This window comes from Argentina anserina, chromosome 4 (genome assembly GCF_933775445.1).
Source record: "Argentina anserina chromosome 4, drPotAnse1.1, whole genome shotgun sequence".
Classification (NCBI taxonomy): domain Eukaryota; kingdom Viridiplantae; phylum Streptophyta; class Magnoliopsida; order Rosales; family Rosaceae; genus Argentina; species Argentina anserina.
Genome location: NC_065875.1, coordinates 21,373,114 through 21,390,423, shown reverse-complemented (window position 1 = coordinate 21,390,423; position 17,310 = coordinate 21,373,114). Strand labels below are relative to the sequence as shown.

Sequence of the window (17,310 nt, the reverse complement as noted above, 5' to 3'; positions counted from 1 at the left end):
CTGAGGGCGTGTTCGGTATCATTTCGCAATGCTGTTTTTTTCATGGGGTCTTTCATTTTACACCTATTTTTGAAACTTGCTTTTTAAAATAAACACACATATCACTTAATTCTAATTTTCCCTCAATATTTTCAATTAAGCTTATAAATTGTCTTTCATTTTAATAAGAATTACATAGTTTGCCACTATTTAAATATGATTAGTCAATTATGAAATTAAAGTCTCTTTTAAAGTACCTAATTATAGATTGCTTGTGATTTCCTTTACCTCATTATTATTGCTAAAATTATAGAAATTTTGTTTATAATTTCAATTCAAATTAAGGTAGATAATGAATGTAATACTTATGTTTTGGTACTTTAAATTATCTTTCTTAAAGGTAAATTTTTATTTTGAAACTTCAAAATTTGTAGGTTGATATTTGCAACACTAATTTTTATGTATTCATTCATCTCTTTATAACCTGACATTGTTAATAGGTACGAGACAACCTAGTTAATAGGTATCTCTTTTAATTTCAACCTAGTTAATAGTTAAGGATTAGAAGCATTTGTTTACAAATTTTACTTCAAAAAATGTAATCACATAGGGGAATTTTATAAATTTTATTTGTACCTCTTATCGAGGAAAACATGCATATAGAGAATTTTAATATACCTCTTTTTTAGATTTGTAATGTATATATATACCTATGCTTCTCGTTCTAAAAAATAGTATTATACCTCTTACAGTGGATTTATGTTATAATATACATAACATGAAGAAAATAAAATGTCATTCAAAATTAAAGATACACATCTTACGATAAGAATTTCTCATATAATCTTTGTTTCATTAGCTCTTATTTCTTTAAAACAAGAATTGTGTAAAACTTTACAAAATTGAATTGATTAATGGAAGAACAACAACAAAAGCTATGAAAAATTGCAAAACCAAATAGCTTAGTGATGAGTGTGTATATATATATATATTGAATTTATTAATATGAATTTAAAACAATGAAATAATTATGGATGAAAGGATGAAACATCTAAGATTAAAGAAATAATCTAGTCTGACTTTTTATATATTAGAAGGGCAAATCAGATATTTATAGAAGGAATAAATATTGATAATAACAAAATTTCGGTGTGGATGTATTTTAAAGAGGGGGCTTCAATATTGAGTTTATATCTAATTTTCTCTTTTTTTTTTCATTTACAAATACATAAACTTGAGTAGATCACATTCGGTGGATTTAGTTCATAAAATAAGCAAAATGAATTCAAAGATTGAACTCAGAAACTCTGAATAAAATTGAGAAACGACTTTTGGTTGTTTTCCTTGTTTCCTAAAAACAAGCGCTCGTCTCTTTTGACCTTTTCCTCTCTCTCCCATAAATTCCATTGCGACTTTTCCTCTCTTCTCATCTTCTTCTTCTGCAAGGGCTTGAATACAACTTGTTCATGGCTATCATCTCTTTCGATCAAAGCTTGCATAATCACAAAGTAGAGAAGAATGAAGAATTGTGAAAATCCCTTCAATTCATATGGAGTGAAAGTTTTGGGTACAATATGCTTCGATCAATTGAATCCCTCTTCTGGGTATATGAATCGACAACTAAGGCTGGGAGATATGATTGTATTATCATATCTTGAACGGAGATTCAAGAACTTTGTGATTTCATATTGATATATATATATATATATATAGGCCTTAATCTAGTATGTGTACAATTTCTCTTTCTTTCCGTATAGTACGTAGTCAATCAACAATTCATAATCAGAAACGAAGTAATAATCTCCCATGAAAATTGAAGAATAGTAGAGAATTATTTTTTCTTCGAAGAAAAAGAAGAGAGTTATAAACATAGTGCTAGACCTGTTTTCTGTATTTATGGTTTTAACAGTACCGAATAATTACTGTCACGACCCCGAAATTTTGAGTATAAAACTCTACTTTCGTAATCATGAAAAACGCTAAAACAAATCTCAATAAATCGAAATTGTTTTAATGTCTCAGTGGATCATTACTGAGTTCACAATACAACTCAGACAAACCAATTATTACAAACCAAATTATAATTCTACATTACATCAAATGGAAATGTAATAAACCTCACAAGATCTCACACAAATCCTCACCACTAGATGGAAAATGGACGACTTCGAATCTTCAGAGTTGTCCTTCGATTTTCACTAATCGACACCTGCGGAATTATCCCATACACCATCGAATAGGTGCACCGGGATTGTAAACACAAACCCGGTAAGCTTTACAGCTCGTATGAGTAAAAACAACCATAAAACTCGCATATCACTATATACGAAAATCCACCAAAAACATCAATGATAAATGCACTCATGAGTCAATAGACGACCCATCTGGTTGTCCAAAAATATGAAAATGAAAGTGCTCATGAGAAATTGGGTAACCCCTCTATTTACCCAAATGTATTTATAACACGGGTACGCATGAGTGCTGGTACACCTCTGTTACCCCTCGTGTAGTACACCGCCGACATTGGGCAACCTCCTGCTACCCAACATCCAAAAATATGAGTACTCATGAGCCGATAACCCATCTGTTACCTCGCATGCAGTACTACGGCAGACAGACTAGAGCTCTAACTGTATCGTAACTTTCGCCCGGCCAAAGGCTAGGTTCCGCCATGCCAAACACGTCCGAAGACTGGTCTGAAGACATAAACACGTCCGAAGACAAAATCGTCCGAAGACATCAATCACGTCCGAAGACAAAAACTCGTCCAAAGACAAAACGCGTCCGAAGACATCACATGTCCTGTAATAACCCGATTTTTCGGAACGATGTTTGGTTTGTTTAATTTCTATAAAGTTGTGAAATTCATTAAAATGAAATTTGGATTTATTGCAACATTACGAAACTAGAATGGAAACGTTTTCGGAACATTTATATAGAAAAAAACGTTACGTTTCCGCAACGTATATATCGATTTTTATTCCGTCACTCGGTTGTGAAAACTTCCTTCACGAAATTTGTAGAGCTCATCGATACGAGTTCGTGAACGCGTCCCGCTTTCAAATCGAAAGTCGTACGTGAAAGTTATTAACGACGGAAATTAGTTTCCGATTTAGAAAATAGTATAAAAGGAAACTTATTAGAAGTAGGGTTTCCATTTCTGGAAACCCACTTCTCTCCCTAACCCGCGCCTATCTCTCCCCCTTCTCTCTCTTACCCCGAGCTCTCTCTCTCCTTCACTGTCAACGCCGGCGATCTCCACCACCAGTTGTCTGTGTCACGCACCGCCGGCCCAGAAAGCACCACGCGGCCCTCCCCGGAGCTCCAACAACGCCTCCAAGCGCGTGTGAGGGCGTGGAAGGGTCTAGGGGCGGCGTGAGGCCATGGGGAGGAAGAGGGGGAAGAAAGGAGGGATTTTGGGGCGGCGGTGGCGTGCTACGCGCCGACCATAGGTTCGGCGTGTGTGCCCCACGCGTTGCCACAGTGAGTGGCGCGTGAGCGCCACGCGCGGCCTGTCGGAGGTTGCAAGTGTACCCCACGCGCCGCCACGTGCGGGAGCGCGTGAACAGTAAATTCAAACAGTAAATTATAAAATTTATTTTTACGACGGTGAATGTAAAAATGTGATTTACGTACGGTAAATGTAAATTTTATTTTACGAACTGTAACAGTAAATGTAAAAATAATTTCAGAAGGGTAAATCGGTAATTATTATTTACTGATATAATATTTACATTTGAATAGTATATATACGTACAGAAATATGTAAACAGTATGTACACGTACATGGATACGTAATTGATGTGTATTTGTACAGTAATACATGAATAGTAAATACATGAACAGTAACTCTGTAAAACCAGAAATTACTGAACAGTAACTTATTATTACTGTTTCGGCATTTAAGGTTTACGAAATGATTCTAAATTCTTTTCTTTTCTTTTCAAGGAAATGAATTACATTCGGACGCTCGAGTTGATAAGGTGAGTAAAATCTCACATAATTACGAATCTACCCTTGCGGAGATTCAAGATTTTACAGAATTTTTAAGAATGAAATATAACATGTATATGATATAGTGGATTATATATATATTGTATAAATGGTAAGTAGGTACAAATATATATAGTTTGGTATAAAATATACTGTTGTGATTTTAGCGTGATTATGTCATTTTAATGACGAGATTTATATATCGAGCATGTGATTTGATTTGTACAATATGAGGTGATAATTATTGTATGTGGTTTTAACATGGAGTTTGTTAAAACGTTTTGTCTTCGGACGAGTTTTTGTCTTCGGACGTGTTTATGAAATATGACATGTATATGATATAGTGGATTATATATATATATTGTATAAATGGTAAATAGGTACAAATATATCTAGTTTTCTATATAATATACTGTTATGATTTTATCGTGATTATGTCATTTTGATGACGAGAGTTATATATCGAGCATGTGATTTGATTTGTACAATATGAGGCGATGATTATTGTCTGTGGTTTTAACATGGAGTTTGTTAAAACGTATTTATGTCTTTGGACCAGTCTTCGGACGTGTTTGGCATGTCGGAACCTAGCCTTTGGCCGGGCGAAAGTTACGATACAGTTAAGAGCTCTAGTCTGTCTGCCGGAGTACTGCATGTGAGGTATCAGATGGGTTATCGGCTCATGAGTACTCATATTTTGGATGTTGGGTAGCAGAAGGTTGCCCAATATCGGCGGTGTACTACGTGAGGGGTAACAGATGTGTACCAGCGTTCATTAGTACTCGTATTATAAATGTATTTGGGTAACCAGAAGGGTTGCCCAATTTCTCATGAGCACTTTCATTTCATATTTTTTTGCGACAACCAGATGGGGCGTCCATTGACTCATGAGTGCATTTATATTTGTTGATTTGTGGATTTTTGTATATATTTTTATGCGAGTTATATTTTCATTTTACTCATACGAGCTGTAAAGCTTATCAGGTTTGTGTTTACAATTCCGGTGCACCAATTCAATGGTGTAGGGGGTAATTCCGCAGGTGTTGATTAGTGAGAATTGAGGGACGACTCTGAAGACTCGAAGTTGTTCATTATCCTGCTTGTGGTGAGGTTTTTATTATGGATTTGTGTGTGAGAACTTGTGAGGTTTTTATTGTGGATTTGTTTGTGAGAACTTGTGAGGATTTATTTGTGGGTTTTGTGAGAGATTGTGAGGATTATTACATTTCCATTTTTATGAAATGTTGGATTATAAATTTGGTTTGTAATAATTGGTTTGTCTGAGTTGTATTGTGAACTCAGTAATGATCCGTTGTGGCATTTAAAATGATTTCGATACATTGAGATTGTTTTGGTGTTTCACGACTTTGAAATTTTGAGTTTTTATGCTCGAAATTTTTGGGTCGTCACACGTCCGTAGACAAAATCACGTCCGAAGACAAAAACATTTTAACAATCTCCATGTTAAAACCACATACAATAATCATCATGTCATATTGTACAAATCAAATCACATGCTCGATATATAAATCTCATCACCAACGTGAACATATTCACAATGAAATCCTGACAGTATATAATATAGCAAACTATATATATGTACCTATTTACCATTTATACAAATATATATATACTCCACTATATCATATACATGTCATATTTCATTCCTTAAAATTCTGCATAATCTTGAATCTCCGCAAGGGTAGATTCGTAAATGTGTGAGATTTTACTCACCTTATAATCTCGAGCGTAATTCCACAATTCCGTCCGTAGTTCCTTTCCTTAAATTATCGATCACCTTGAAAGGATAAGAAAAGAATTTAGATTCGTTACGTAAACCTTAAATGGTGAAACAGTAATAATATATTACTATTCAGCAATTTCTGGTTTTACGAATTTACTGTTCACGGAGTTACTATTCATGTATTACTGTACAGATACACATCCATTACGTATTCATGTACGAGTACATACTGTTTACGTATTTATGTACATATATATACTATTCAAATGTAAATATTGTCTCAGTAAATAATAATGACCGATTTACCCTTCCGAAATTACTTTTACATTTACTGAATGTAATTCACATTTACTGTTACAGTTCATAAAATAAATTTACATTCACAGTACGTAAATCACTTTTACATTTACTGCACGTAAAAATAAATTTTACAAATTTAATGTTTCGAAAATACTATTCACGCGCCGCCGCACGTGGTGGCATGTGGGGTACACGCGCCACCTCGGCAGACCGCGCGTGACGCTCACGCGCCACTCACTGTGGCAGCGCGTGAGGCCCACACGTCGAGCCTAAGGCCGGCGCGTAACACGCCACCACCGCCGAATTTCTCCTCCTTTCTTCCTCCTCTACCCCTACACGGCCCAAGGCTGCCTCTAAAACACCTCACGCACTCACACACACCGCCTAAGGCGGCGGTGTTCACCCCTACACCTCTTCCTCCGATCCTCCCCAAATCCTCCTCAAACAACCCCAAAAATCAATCACAAACATCACAATCATCGAATTGATCTCAACCTTACCTAGATGGCGCCCTAGAACGACCGGAGACCGCCACACTCGCCGCCACAAGGTCTCGGATTCGAGAAGAGATGATTGCTGGCGTCGCCGCTCGAAGTGAGTCTCACCGTGGGTTGATTCGTGTCGAGGAGGAGGAGGGCGAGCTCGTGGTGGTGGCTCCGAGCTCCTGCGATGCCGGCAGCGTCAAAATCGGCGAATTCGTGGTCGAGCTCCGACGGCGCTTCTCGATCTCCGCTCGTGGTGCGTTGCCGTTACCACCGGTCGCTGCGTCGTGGCCGTGCGGTCTCAATGACACCGGCGGTGTCGAGCACGGAGGCCGGTGGAGGGAGATCGCCGGCGTGGGAGGTGAGGGTCGGGGAGGGAGAAAAATCGCGAGGGGAGAGAGAGAAAGGGAGGCAGGTGAGAGGAGAGACATAGGGGTTTCCAATAATGGAAACCCTAATCTGAAAAATGTCTTTTTATACTCGTTTCTAAAATCGAAAACCAACTTCCGACGTAAATAACTTTCACATCCGACTTCCGATTCGAACGCGTGACGTGTCTACAAACTCGTATCGACGAGCTCCAGAACTTTCGTGAAGGAAGTTTTCGCAAACGAGCGATGGAATATAAGTCGATATTCACGTCACGGAAACGTAACGTTTTCTAAATAAACTTTTCGATAATGTTTCTATTTTCGATCACATCGTCGCAAGGCAACGAAATATCGTTTAATGAGATTTGCGAACTTTATATATTTTAAATCATCTCAATAAATAGTTCTGAAAAATCGGGTTATTACAATTATTTTGATTTCAAAAACTTATAATTTTATTCTCTGTTTTTGTTTTGCAATCCAGTTTTACAAAAATGTTTTCACAAAATGTTACCGAACACACCCTTATTCTCTGTTTTTGTTTTGCAATCCAGTTTTACAAAATCTTTTCACAAAATGTTACCGAACACACCCTAAGTAATCATCACACTTTAGTTATGACGATATGATCATCACGTACATGGTAAACTGAGGGCTGAGGCCCTAATGCTTCATGCATGTAGCTTAATGCTCATCCCTTATTTGTTTCGCATTATTGGGTCTATATCAAAGGCTTCATTCCAATATTTTAGATCAGGTCATAACGTACGCCACAATCGTCAGCTTGACTTCGTCAAGGTCTTTCGAAGTCGAAGAAACTTCTTCTTTTTGATAAATCATAGATAATATATAAATCTTTTAAGAGCCTGGATAAAGATCTAGCGTTCTGCAATGAAATGTATCGCACAAGGTCCAACCCTCTAAATGTAGAATGTAGAACAAAGTTAAGAATCCAAGAACAGGATAATAGTATAAAGAAAAAGAGCATCAACATCCAAGTACAACTAAAGACTAAAGAGAAGCTATCTCAATGAATGTAATAGTGATCAAACATTCAAATATGAATGTCACGACGATCATAAATAAATATATTCCTGGAGTAAGAATATCAGAGATTCAGAAGCTAAGTTTCGTAAAGGTAAGAAAAGATTTGGTATGCTGGAGAATATTACTTACTCATTCAGAGGAAAGCCCCTTATCTAAATAAAGAAGAGTATCTATATTCTCTGCTTGCACAGTTGCACTTTATATGGTTTAAACCCCATATGAAGCAAGGTAGCAGAACACTCACCAAAACAAAAAAAAAGCAAGGTAGCAGAACAGTGATTTTGCCCTGTTTGTTCCATCCTACATGAGCTAAATGCCTATATATAAGCCATAGCAAGCTAAGCTTATACTACATCTTGCACCCAACCAGAGAAGCCTCACTTAGAGTTTAACCTTTTCTGGAAACCGAAATGGCCCTTCAACCTCAAAACTCCCTTACCTCCCATAATAGGGTGAACTTTCAAGATACCATTGCACCTAGGGCTGCTTTTCAGGACAACCGTGCACCTCAGAATGCTGGCCTTGTACCGCAAAATGCCGGCCCTGTACCTCAGATTACTGCCCCTGCACCTCATATAGCTCCTGAACCTCAAAGTGCCCTTATGCATCAAAATAAGCCGTCCGCCCGTGTCCTAGGCCGTGGAGGAGACAATTACCTAGGAAGAGGAGGAGACAACTATCTAGGCAGAGGAGGAGACAACTATCGTACTACTCCAGCTACTCATCAGCTCGGTAGAGATCGTCGTCATTCAGCATCATCAGATGACAATACCTTATCCAACCAAATTCTATTCACTGATAGATCACATGAACGCCCCTACGATGTGCCTCTTCTTTCTGTCAAGCAGATTCTCCAAACAATCGAGGCCATTCTGGCTCGTGCTAACAAACCAGTTGACCTCCACGGCACTGTAGTTCCTGTACGTAAAAATCTCTTGTTCTTGGATGCTAATAAAGTTTCATATATATAATTAAGTATATGTAATTATGCATCTTTTTTCTCCTAGGGAGGTCTTGTACCTGCAACTGCACATGTGGACACTTTGGAACATGAGAAGGCCATGCATGCTAACCTGAGTAGCCTCCATGACAGCATCGATGTTCCAACCGGCATTCTGAATGAAATTTCTTGCGAGGTCTGCATTCCATATATACCGTTTCGCTTTACCGATTACATTACTGATAGCAACTCTCAGACTCTCACACAAGTAGAACAAGAACTAGCTAGTGGTAGTAAAGTTAGTCTTACATATGCTATTACTCGTTGTTGTTTGATGACCTCCTTGCCATGCAGATACTTAGCAAGTCACTATCAGGGGCAGACGCAAACAAGACCACCATGGACATTTTAGAGAGGGTCCAGCACTACGATTGGGATGAAAAGCTGGTGCTTGCCTTGGCATCTTTTGCAATCAAAGATGGTGAATTTTGGCTTGTGGCTCAGCTTTTCACCACCAACGCACTGGCCAAAGCCATTGGACAGCTGAAGCAAATGCAAGAGATACTAGAACGATCAGGGACTAGCTTGAAACCAAAGTTTGACGCGTACAACACTCTGGTTAATGCCGTGCTTAAGGTGACCAAGATCATTGTTCACTTGCAGGACCTTAACCACGACCCCCACTTGACCCCTGAAATCAAAGCTACATCTCCCACTAATCATATCCCCACTGCTGTTTACTGGACTATCCGGAGTATAGTCATTCTTGCATCTCAACTTTTAGGGATCACCGGCTCCGATCCAGAGTAAGTTCCTCTACGTCTGCACCAGTTACATTTGACAATGATACACTCAACTGACTCAAGTATCTCCATTGAATTTGAATTCTCATAGGTACGTAACAGAGGCATGGGAACTTGCATCCTTGGCACACAAGCTCGAAAACATATACAACCATCTTGAGGAGAACCTAACTAGACTGAATCTACTCATTCGTAAGTTCAAGCTAATCAGATGTCCTAATTGTCATTAACTGGATTCTAATTTTATTTTTTTTTTGTATGCTTAACGAGTTATGTTCTAATGGTAAAATGCAGAGAAGTTCAGAGATGAAGAAGCATTCAATGCAATTGCACGAATCTTAGAATCCCCACATATTGATAACTCCAAGCCTCTGAGGGTTTTGTTTTACAAGGATGACCAACCTGCACTCTTTGATGGCTACAACAAGAAGAGGGTTTGCTTTCAAATCTCAATTTCGAATTCTCCTCTATCCCCAAACAAATAATACACAAATGTGTCCATGTATATCTTTATATACACATTTAATGTTTATAATAACTGAACAACTGTAACAGGTGGACATTGATGTGCTAAGGAGGAAGGTGGTGATACTGATGATTTCAGACCTGGAAATCGCCCAGGAAAACGAGTACCTAATTGCTCAACAAATGCACGCAGAGAAACGTCAATTCCCAACAAGGCCAGAGAGCCAGTATGAGATTGTCTGGGTTCCCATTGTAGACAATTGGACTGACGCTAAGCAGCGGCAGTTTGAGGAACTTAGAAGTGGCATGGAATGGTACACTGTGTATCACCCTTCGGTGGTGTCTCCCATTGTGGTAAAGTACATCAAGCACCAGAAGAAATGGAACTTTGTGAAGAAGCCTCTGCTTGTGGTTATGGACCCTCAAGGCAAAATAGTGCACACAAATGCTGTTCACATGATGTGTGTTTTCGGAAGTGCAGCATACCCATTCACAAGCACCAGAGAGAGATTGCTCTGGGAAGAAGAGACATGGAGGATTGAGCTTTTAGCAGATGCTATTGATCAAACCTTACTCAACTGGGTACGTAATATTTGACAATTCACATCAACTTCATATCACACTCGTGCATTTAAACATGTTGTTGCATACTTGTTTTGTTTACAGATTTCAGAAAAGAAGTACATTTGCCTGTATGGTGGGGAAGACATCAACTGGATCCGAAACTTCACAAGGGCTGCAAAAGATGTGGCATTGGACGCTGGTATCCAGCTAGAGTTGCTCTATCTAGGCAAAAGCAAGCAGAAGGAGCGAGTGGCCGCAGACATCATCCGCGCCATTAAGGAGGAGAAGCTAAGCCACACCATCGACTGGAACCTCATTTGGTTCTTCTGGGTTCGTATTGAGAGCATGTGGCAGTCCAAAGGGCAGCTTCTGAGTGAGCTCTCCAGGGCAAACTTCAGGGATGATAACATAAGAAATGACATCATAATGCAGGGGATCGTGTCGCTGCTGAGCTTTGGTTCTAGTGACCGGGGGTGGGCTGTGATCGGGGTTCCTTCAGCAGAGATGTCTAAGGCTAATGGGGATCACATGTTGAAGAGCATGAACGACTTCAAGATATGGAAGCCTAGGCACAACGAGATAGGCTTCACCAGTGCACTGAATGAATATCTTACTGGGGTGCACAAGAGCGCGCCTCATCACTGCACCAGTCTCATACTGCCTGCCACCGGCGTCATGCCTGAGACCGTGGCCTGTGCTGAATGTGGTCGTCTCATGGAGAGGTACGCCATGTTCCGCTGCTGCACTGATTGAGTTTGATCATCAACAACACCCGCCATGCTTCATTCTAAAGGTGCATTGGTTGAATTTTTATCATAACTTAGCAGCTGCTTCTACTATAGTACTATGAAAATAAATTCGACATCTGAAGGTCCTTATCTCTTGTGGTTAAGGAGCCAAAGTCAAGTGTGTTTTTGCTTATTGTTACAATTCCATATTTACATGGACAAATAAAATTTCATTATTTGTTTTTCCTTTTGGATAAATGGATAATCGTTTTCCACTCTGATGTTTTATAATGACTCTGTTTATTCATTACTGGAACTTTAGATTAACGATGTCATATTGCCATGTTATCAATTACGGAATTTCATTATGACATTGCCTTGTTAAACTCACAAAATTTAAATATAAGATGTATGTGTGGCAATGGTATATAAAATCATCACAACCAATTCGTATAACATAGGGTGTGTTTGGCGCAGCTGTGACTTATAAGATAAGTTGACTTATACTTATTTCTGAGAATAAGTTTCTGATAAGTTAAGTAGCTGACTGTTTGGTAAACTGGCTTTTTTAAGTGACTTTTAATGGCATAAGTTGTGCAGAGTGTTTGGCAAACTTAAACTGGCTTATGCTTTGTATTTGTATAATGACAATTTTGGACACCAAATAATTTAAAATATTTTTTTTATTTTCCAAGAGTATATTTTCTTTCTTGATTCTTTGCAAATACAATATGAATTTTTAACTTCTTTTTTTATCTATCACTACCCTTTTACATTAGTATTTTAATTTTTACTTTCTCATTGACTTCAAGTAAAATTAATAAATGTTCTATGTTTTCTTATACTTAATAACAAAACACATTTGTCATTGACACAAATAATATTAAAAATATCTTAACACATTCAACTAAATTACAAAACCAAATAACAATATATATATATTTCATTTGCATCAAATAATTGCATATTATACGCGCACTCATCAAACTTTGAGTGATTTCATTTCTTATTGTTTCAATTTCCCGTGCATCATGACCATGCTCATTTTCCCCTCCATCATTATCCATCTCTACCTCATCATTTGGTATGTCAACCACCATTTCTGCCCAACGAACAAAATGGGCATCACGATTTGCATGTCTTTTTATATAATTATGAAGAGTCATGGTTGCAATAACAATCTTCACTTCTTTGCTCAAATGACTATTTGGTTGATTATTAGCCTCCACCTCCTTGATAACTAAGTCACAAAGTAGGTCTACTAATACCGGATTCCATACGGCTGATCCCATCTATATAACACATGAGGATTGACATAAATTAACATGAAACATACAAACATATATAAATTTGTACATATATATATCTAATTTGTACATGGTTGATGTTCAAGTATCTTAGTGTTCTTCATTTTGGTCCAGTACGTTAGTTGTTCTTATATAGTACACAAATATGCATAGCACATATGAACTATGATGATCTATATTAGTGTTCTTATATTATGAAACAGCCAAAACTCTAGTAATTAAGTGGACCATGGAGCTGATTAAGTGGACCATGGAGCTGATTACTACCCCTAGTAAACTTTATTTTTTTGCATCTAAGTTGATTTTTCTCCGTTTTAAGGTGTGTTATGGCCTTTAGAGATACTGTTTTTCAAGTTTAATACCCCCAGTAGAAGTTTACCACCTCTAGTAAACTTTAGTAAATTTTTTACTAACCCCAGTAAACTTTATTTTTTTGCATCTAAGTTGATTTTTCTCCATTTTAAGGTGTGTTATGGCCTTTAGAAATACTGTTTTTCAAGTTTAATACCCCCAGTAGAAGTTTACTACCTCTAGTAAACTTTAGTAAAAATTTTACTAACCCCAGTAAACTTTATTTTTTTGCATCTAAGTTGATTTTTCTCCGTTTTAAGGTGTGTTATGGCCTTTAGAAATACTGTTTTTCAAGTTTAATACCCCCAATAGAAGTTTACTACCTCTAGTAAACTTTAGTAAAATTTTTACTAACCCCAGTAAACTTTATTTTTTTTGCATCTAAGTTGATTTTCTCAATTTTAAGGTGTGTTATGGCCTTTAGAAATACTGTTTTTCAAGTTTAATACCCCCAGTAGAAGTTTACTACCTCTAGTAAACTTTAGTAAAATTTTTACTAACCCCAGTAAACTTTATTTTTTTGCATCTAAGATGATTTTTCTCCGTTTTAAGGTGTGTTATGGCCTTTAGAAATACTGTTTTTCAAGTTTAATACCCCCAGTAGAAGTTTACTACCTCTAGTAAACTTTAGTAAAATTTTTACTAACCCCAGTAAACTTTATTTTTTTTGCATCTAAGTTGATTTTCTCAATTTTAAGGTGTGTTATGGCCTTTAGAAATACTGTTTTTCAAGTTTAATACCCCCAGTAGAAGTTTACTACCTCTAGTAAACTTTAGTAAAATTTTTACTAACCCCAATAAACTTTATTTTTTTGCACCTAAGTTGATTTTTCTCCGTTTTAAGGTGTGTTATGGCCTTTAGAAATACTGTTTTTCAAGTTTAATACCCCCAGTAGAAGTTTACTACCTCTAGTAAACTTTAGTAAAATTTTTACTAACCCCAGTAAACTTTATTTTTTTTGCATCTAAGTTGATTTTCTCCATTTTAAGGTGTGTTATGGCCTTTAGAAATACTGTTTTTCAAGTTTAATACCCCCAGTAGAAGTTTACTACCTCTAGTAAACTTTAGTAACAACAAAATTTGACCTCTCTATTAGAGTTGCTCTAAACAAACTAAACATACAATTTCTGGTAATCTTCTAGTTGAACACAACAAACTGTAATGCCAATGTTTACATTGTTTCTACTCTCTCTCTCTCTCTCTCTTTCTCTCTCTATTCACTATTGGAAGTAGTACAAACCAAATTCCACAGCAGAATAACAATTTATTAATAGTATATTATAGAGCAGCTGGTTCCTCTCCAAATTGGTGAAAAGTTAGCTCTCATTTCTTATTTGTGTGTGTGTGTGTTGCCATGTTTATATGTTCAACTGTACAAGCTGAAATGTAAGAGGATTAAACTTGCTGATGATGATCCTATAACCTAGAATTCTATGATGCCTAAAAAAAAGAGGACAAGTAGAGGAATCAATTAGAGTAGATATGAATCTATATACAATCACCATTACAATTATAAACTTCTTGACTATATTATAGAGTACATCTGATGGAATTATTTTGTATCATTTTCAAGAATGATATACAATAGAGTAGTACACTTGTAAAGAAATTCAATTTCAAAGACAGAAACACTAGATCTCACACATATAATAATTTCAATCACTAATCAAAACCCAGAAACAAAAAGAGAAGAAATGAGGAACAAGGGGGAGAAATAAGTTGTTTACCTCTTGAGCAGCTGCAAACCTCAAAGATGGAAAGGAGAACTGAAAAATGGAGGCACACCAGGAGACTACCACGAAATAAAAGAGAAATGGAGGCGCTCTGCAGGTAAGTTTTCTGTTCATCTGAGCTTTTATATTGGTAAGTTAGTAATTTTCAGCTATAGTCAAGGGTACCCAATGTCATTTTTGAAGTTCACTTAATTCCCGAAACGAAAACGCGGTGACTTATAATCATAAGGAAGGAGTCACTCACTTTTGCTTATTCCTCATAAATGACTTAGGCTTTTAAGATAAGTAAGTTCTTTATGCTTTTACCAAACGGGTATTCTCCTCATCTTATAAGCTAAGGAGCTTATAAGCTTCCCCAAACGCGCACATAGTATATCGTACCTACCAACTTATATTATATTAAATTATTTAATTAAAAAATATATATAAATATATATCTTTAAATTTCAATCGTAGATTTATTGAAAAATAAATTCAAACCATATAAATCTACTCACCTTAATCTAATCTCTTCTTTCTCAAGAATACTTTTTTTTCTCGTCTTTAATTTTTTTATTTAATTATAAATGAATCGATTCAATCGAATTCTTAAGTACAAATAACCTATCAGTAACACCATCACTGCTTACAACATGTCAACATATATCACATTTAAATCTATTATTTATTTTTTCAATTGTTTTGAAAATTAATAGTTAATTTAACAATTTGACTATTTGAACTTTGACTTTCTATTTATGACTTTATATTTGATAAATTGGTTGAAATTATATAAGACTTTGGAATTTTATTGATATTTCACTTATTTGTTATTACTTATTTAGATTAGGCATTTAAATTTTTAGGCCTTAAATATGTTGATACAAGCTCATTACCAAACCGTACCACTTAATTGGTATACCAACATTATTAGTTGGTATAAATTATGAATTTTTCATACTAAATATATATTAGTTGGTATATGGTATTAGAAAATTAAAACTGGTATACCAACCAATCCAGCCATATGAAACACAAAATTGGGCTTCAGTGTGTGTAACAATCAGATCATTGACACTAGGATCTCACTGAAATCCGCCAAGATAATTAAATTCGCATCATAAGCACCATTTATCAAAACAATAACAAGTCAAAACTGATGAATCAAAACTTAAAATTGGGATTAAGAAAAATTGCCTTTGAAAATTGGATGTGTACTCAGACAGCCAAGGGTTTGTGATCAATTTCTGGGAGAAGAGCCCAGATCATAAACTCTAGTCCGTAAATAAGATTCATCACAGCACACCACAAGATACAAAATCAAACATCAGAACTAAAGATCGGGAATTTGAATAACTGGGAGAATTGAGAAGACCAAAAACATGTACCAGGAGACAGGTAACACAGTGCAAGTAAATACGCACGGTGCTGTTTAATACTGGTAAGAGTTGACTCTATGCTTTGGAAACTTGAACATCCCCAACCAATCGAAATTAACAGGGAGTTCACCATAATAAAGCAACATCATATCGAACAAAAAAAACAAATTTGATTAACAAAGAGATATCACGACATCAACCCAGCAGAGATTAACCAACTACGACCAATGATGCGTAGGCAGTTTTTGAAATTGGGTTTGGATCGATGGTTACTATACGCTTCCGTTGACACGTCCCTCTGGATTTATAGACCAGCCGATGAACGTAACGCCTATCGAAAGCGACCCAAAAACCATGAATGAATGCTAAGAGCCTAGAGAAGTTGTAATTCTGATACAAACAGATGAGAGAGCAAATGCTTACAGGATAGAAGAGCGGCGATGGGTTTTGAGAGTTTCAGGGGCGAGACTAAATAGAGAAATGGAGGGTTTGGATATACGATAGAGCCCTTACGATTGTTTAATATAACGGAAGTGCCACTGATTGATGATGCAATATTGCAAACTTGTAAAGGACCGGAGTTAGATTGTGAAGATGGGTTTGGGACTTTGGGTCAAATAAATCGGCCCAATGTGTTAATAACTGACAAGTGAGAACTTTAATCATAAAGCTTATACGGCAACGTCTTCGTTGGTAACGTGTTGGTAATATAAGAATTATTGTCTGATAATAAAAGTAAAAATTTAATTGTCGAAAGTGACCCGAATATGACCAAGTATTAAAACTCTCCAAGTATGGAAGAACTTTTGAGCTTATACCGACTTAGTTAGTTCGTTAAATCTCCACATTGAACAATTAAAATTTTCTCCGGGAGGAAAGATTTAGTTTGTTGAATCCATAATAACTAACAAGTGAGACGCACTATTCCATATTGTCTTAAAAGTGACGTAATAGATCGACTATAACATAATTTGCGGACTTTACACACTAGTTAAATAATCTACTCAAACTTGTATATTAATATTTTGTGGGTATATTTTCGGAATAAGCGATGAGTTTGATCTACACTCCCCATAAAATAGCGCACGGGTTGGTAAGTGTATTAGAGTTCCCTTAATTTGGTTGTCAATACTCATCTATATTT

At 36.5% G+C, this 17,310-nt stretch overlaps 1 protein-coding gene and 3 non-coding genes across 4 annotated transcripts; 1 reads left to right on the top strand and 3 right to left on the bottom strand.

Annotated features, from left to right (window-relative positions):
* The first annotated feature begins 8,289 nt into the window (after positions 1–8,289).
* LOC126790302 (protein SIEVE ELEMENT OCCLUSION B-like) lies at positions 8,290–11,674 on the top strand. Its single transcript, XM_050516493.1, has 7 exons — positions 8,290–8,836; positions 8,924–9,052; positions 9,211–9,662; positions 9,751–9,851; positions 9,954–10,093; positions 10,215–10,706; positions 10,791–11,674. The coding sequence occupies exons 1-7, from the start codon at positions 8,327–8,329 to the stop codon at positions 11,439–11,441; spliced, it is 2,475 nt and encodes an 824-aa protein (XP_050372450.1). The 5' UTR covers positions 8,290–8,326; the 3' UTR covers positions 11,442–11,674.
* Positions 11,675–15,829: 4,155 nt separating this feature from the next.
* LOC126792981 (small nucleolar RNA R11/Z151) lies at positions 15,830–15,915 on the bottom strand. Its single transcript, XR_007671973.1, has one exon. It is a non-coding gene; the product is annotated as a small nucleolar RNA R11/Z151 (small nucleolar RNA).
* An 82-nt stretch (positions 15,916–15,997) lies between these two features.
* LOC126793043 (small nucleolar RNA Z157/R69/R10) lies at positions 15,998–16,095 on the bottom strand. Its single transcript, XR_007672026.1, has one exon. It is a non-coding gene; the product is annotated as a small nucleolar RNA Z157/R69/R10 (small nucleolar RNA).
* A 72-nt stretch (positions 16,096–16,167) lies between these two features.
* Positions 16,168–16,310, bottom strand: LOC126792990 (small nucleolar RNA snoR137). Its single transcript, XR_007671982.1, has one exon. It is a non-coding gene; the product is annotated as a small nucleolar RNA snoR137 (small nucleolar RNA).
* Between the last annotated feature and the right edge of the window lie 1,000 nt (positions 16,311–17,310).

Coding starts and splice junctions, on each gene's coding strand:
- LOC126790302 (XM_050516493.1), top strand. CDS start 8,327: ATGGCCCTTCAACCTCAAAACTCCCTTACCTCCCATAATAGGGTGAAC. Junction 10,094..10,214: donor ATGGCTACAACAAGAAGAGG/GTTTGCTTTCAA, acceptor CAACTGTAACAG/GTGGACATTGATGTGCTAAG. Junction 10,707..10,790: donor ATCAAACCTTACTCAACTGG/GTACGTAATATT, acceptor TTTTGTTTACAG/ATTTCAGAAAAGAAGTACAT.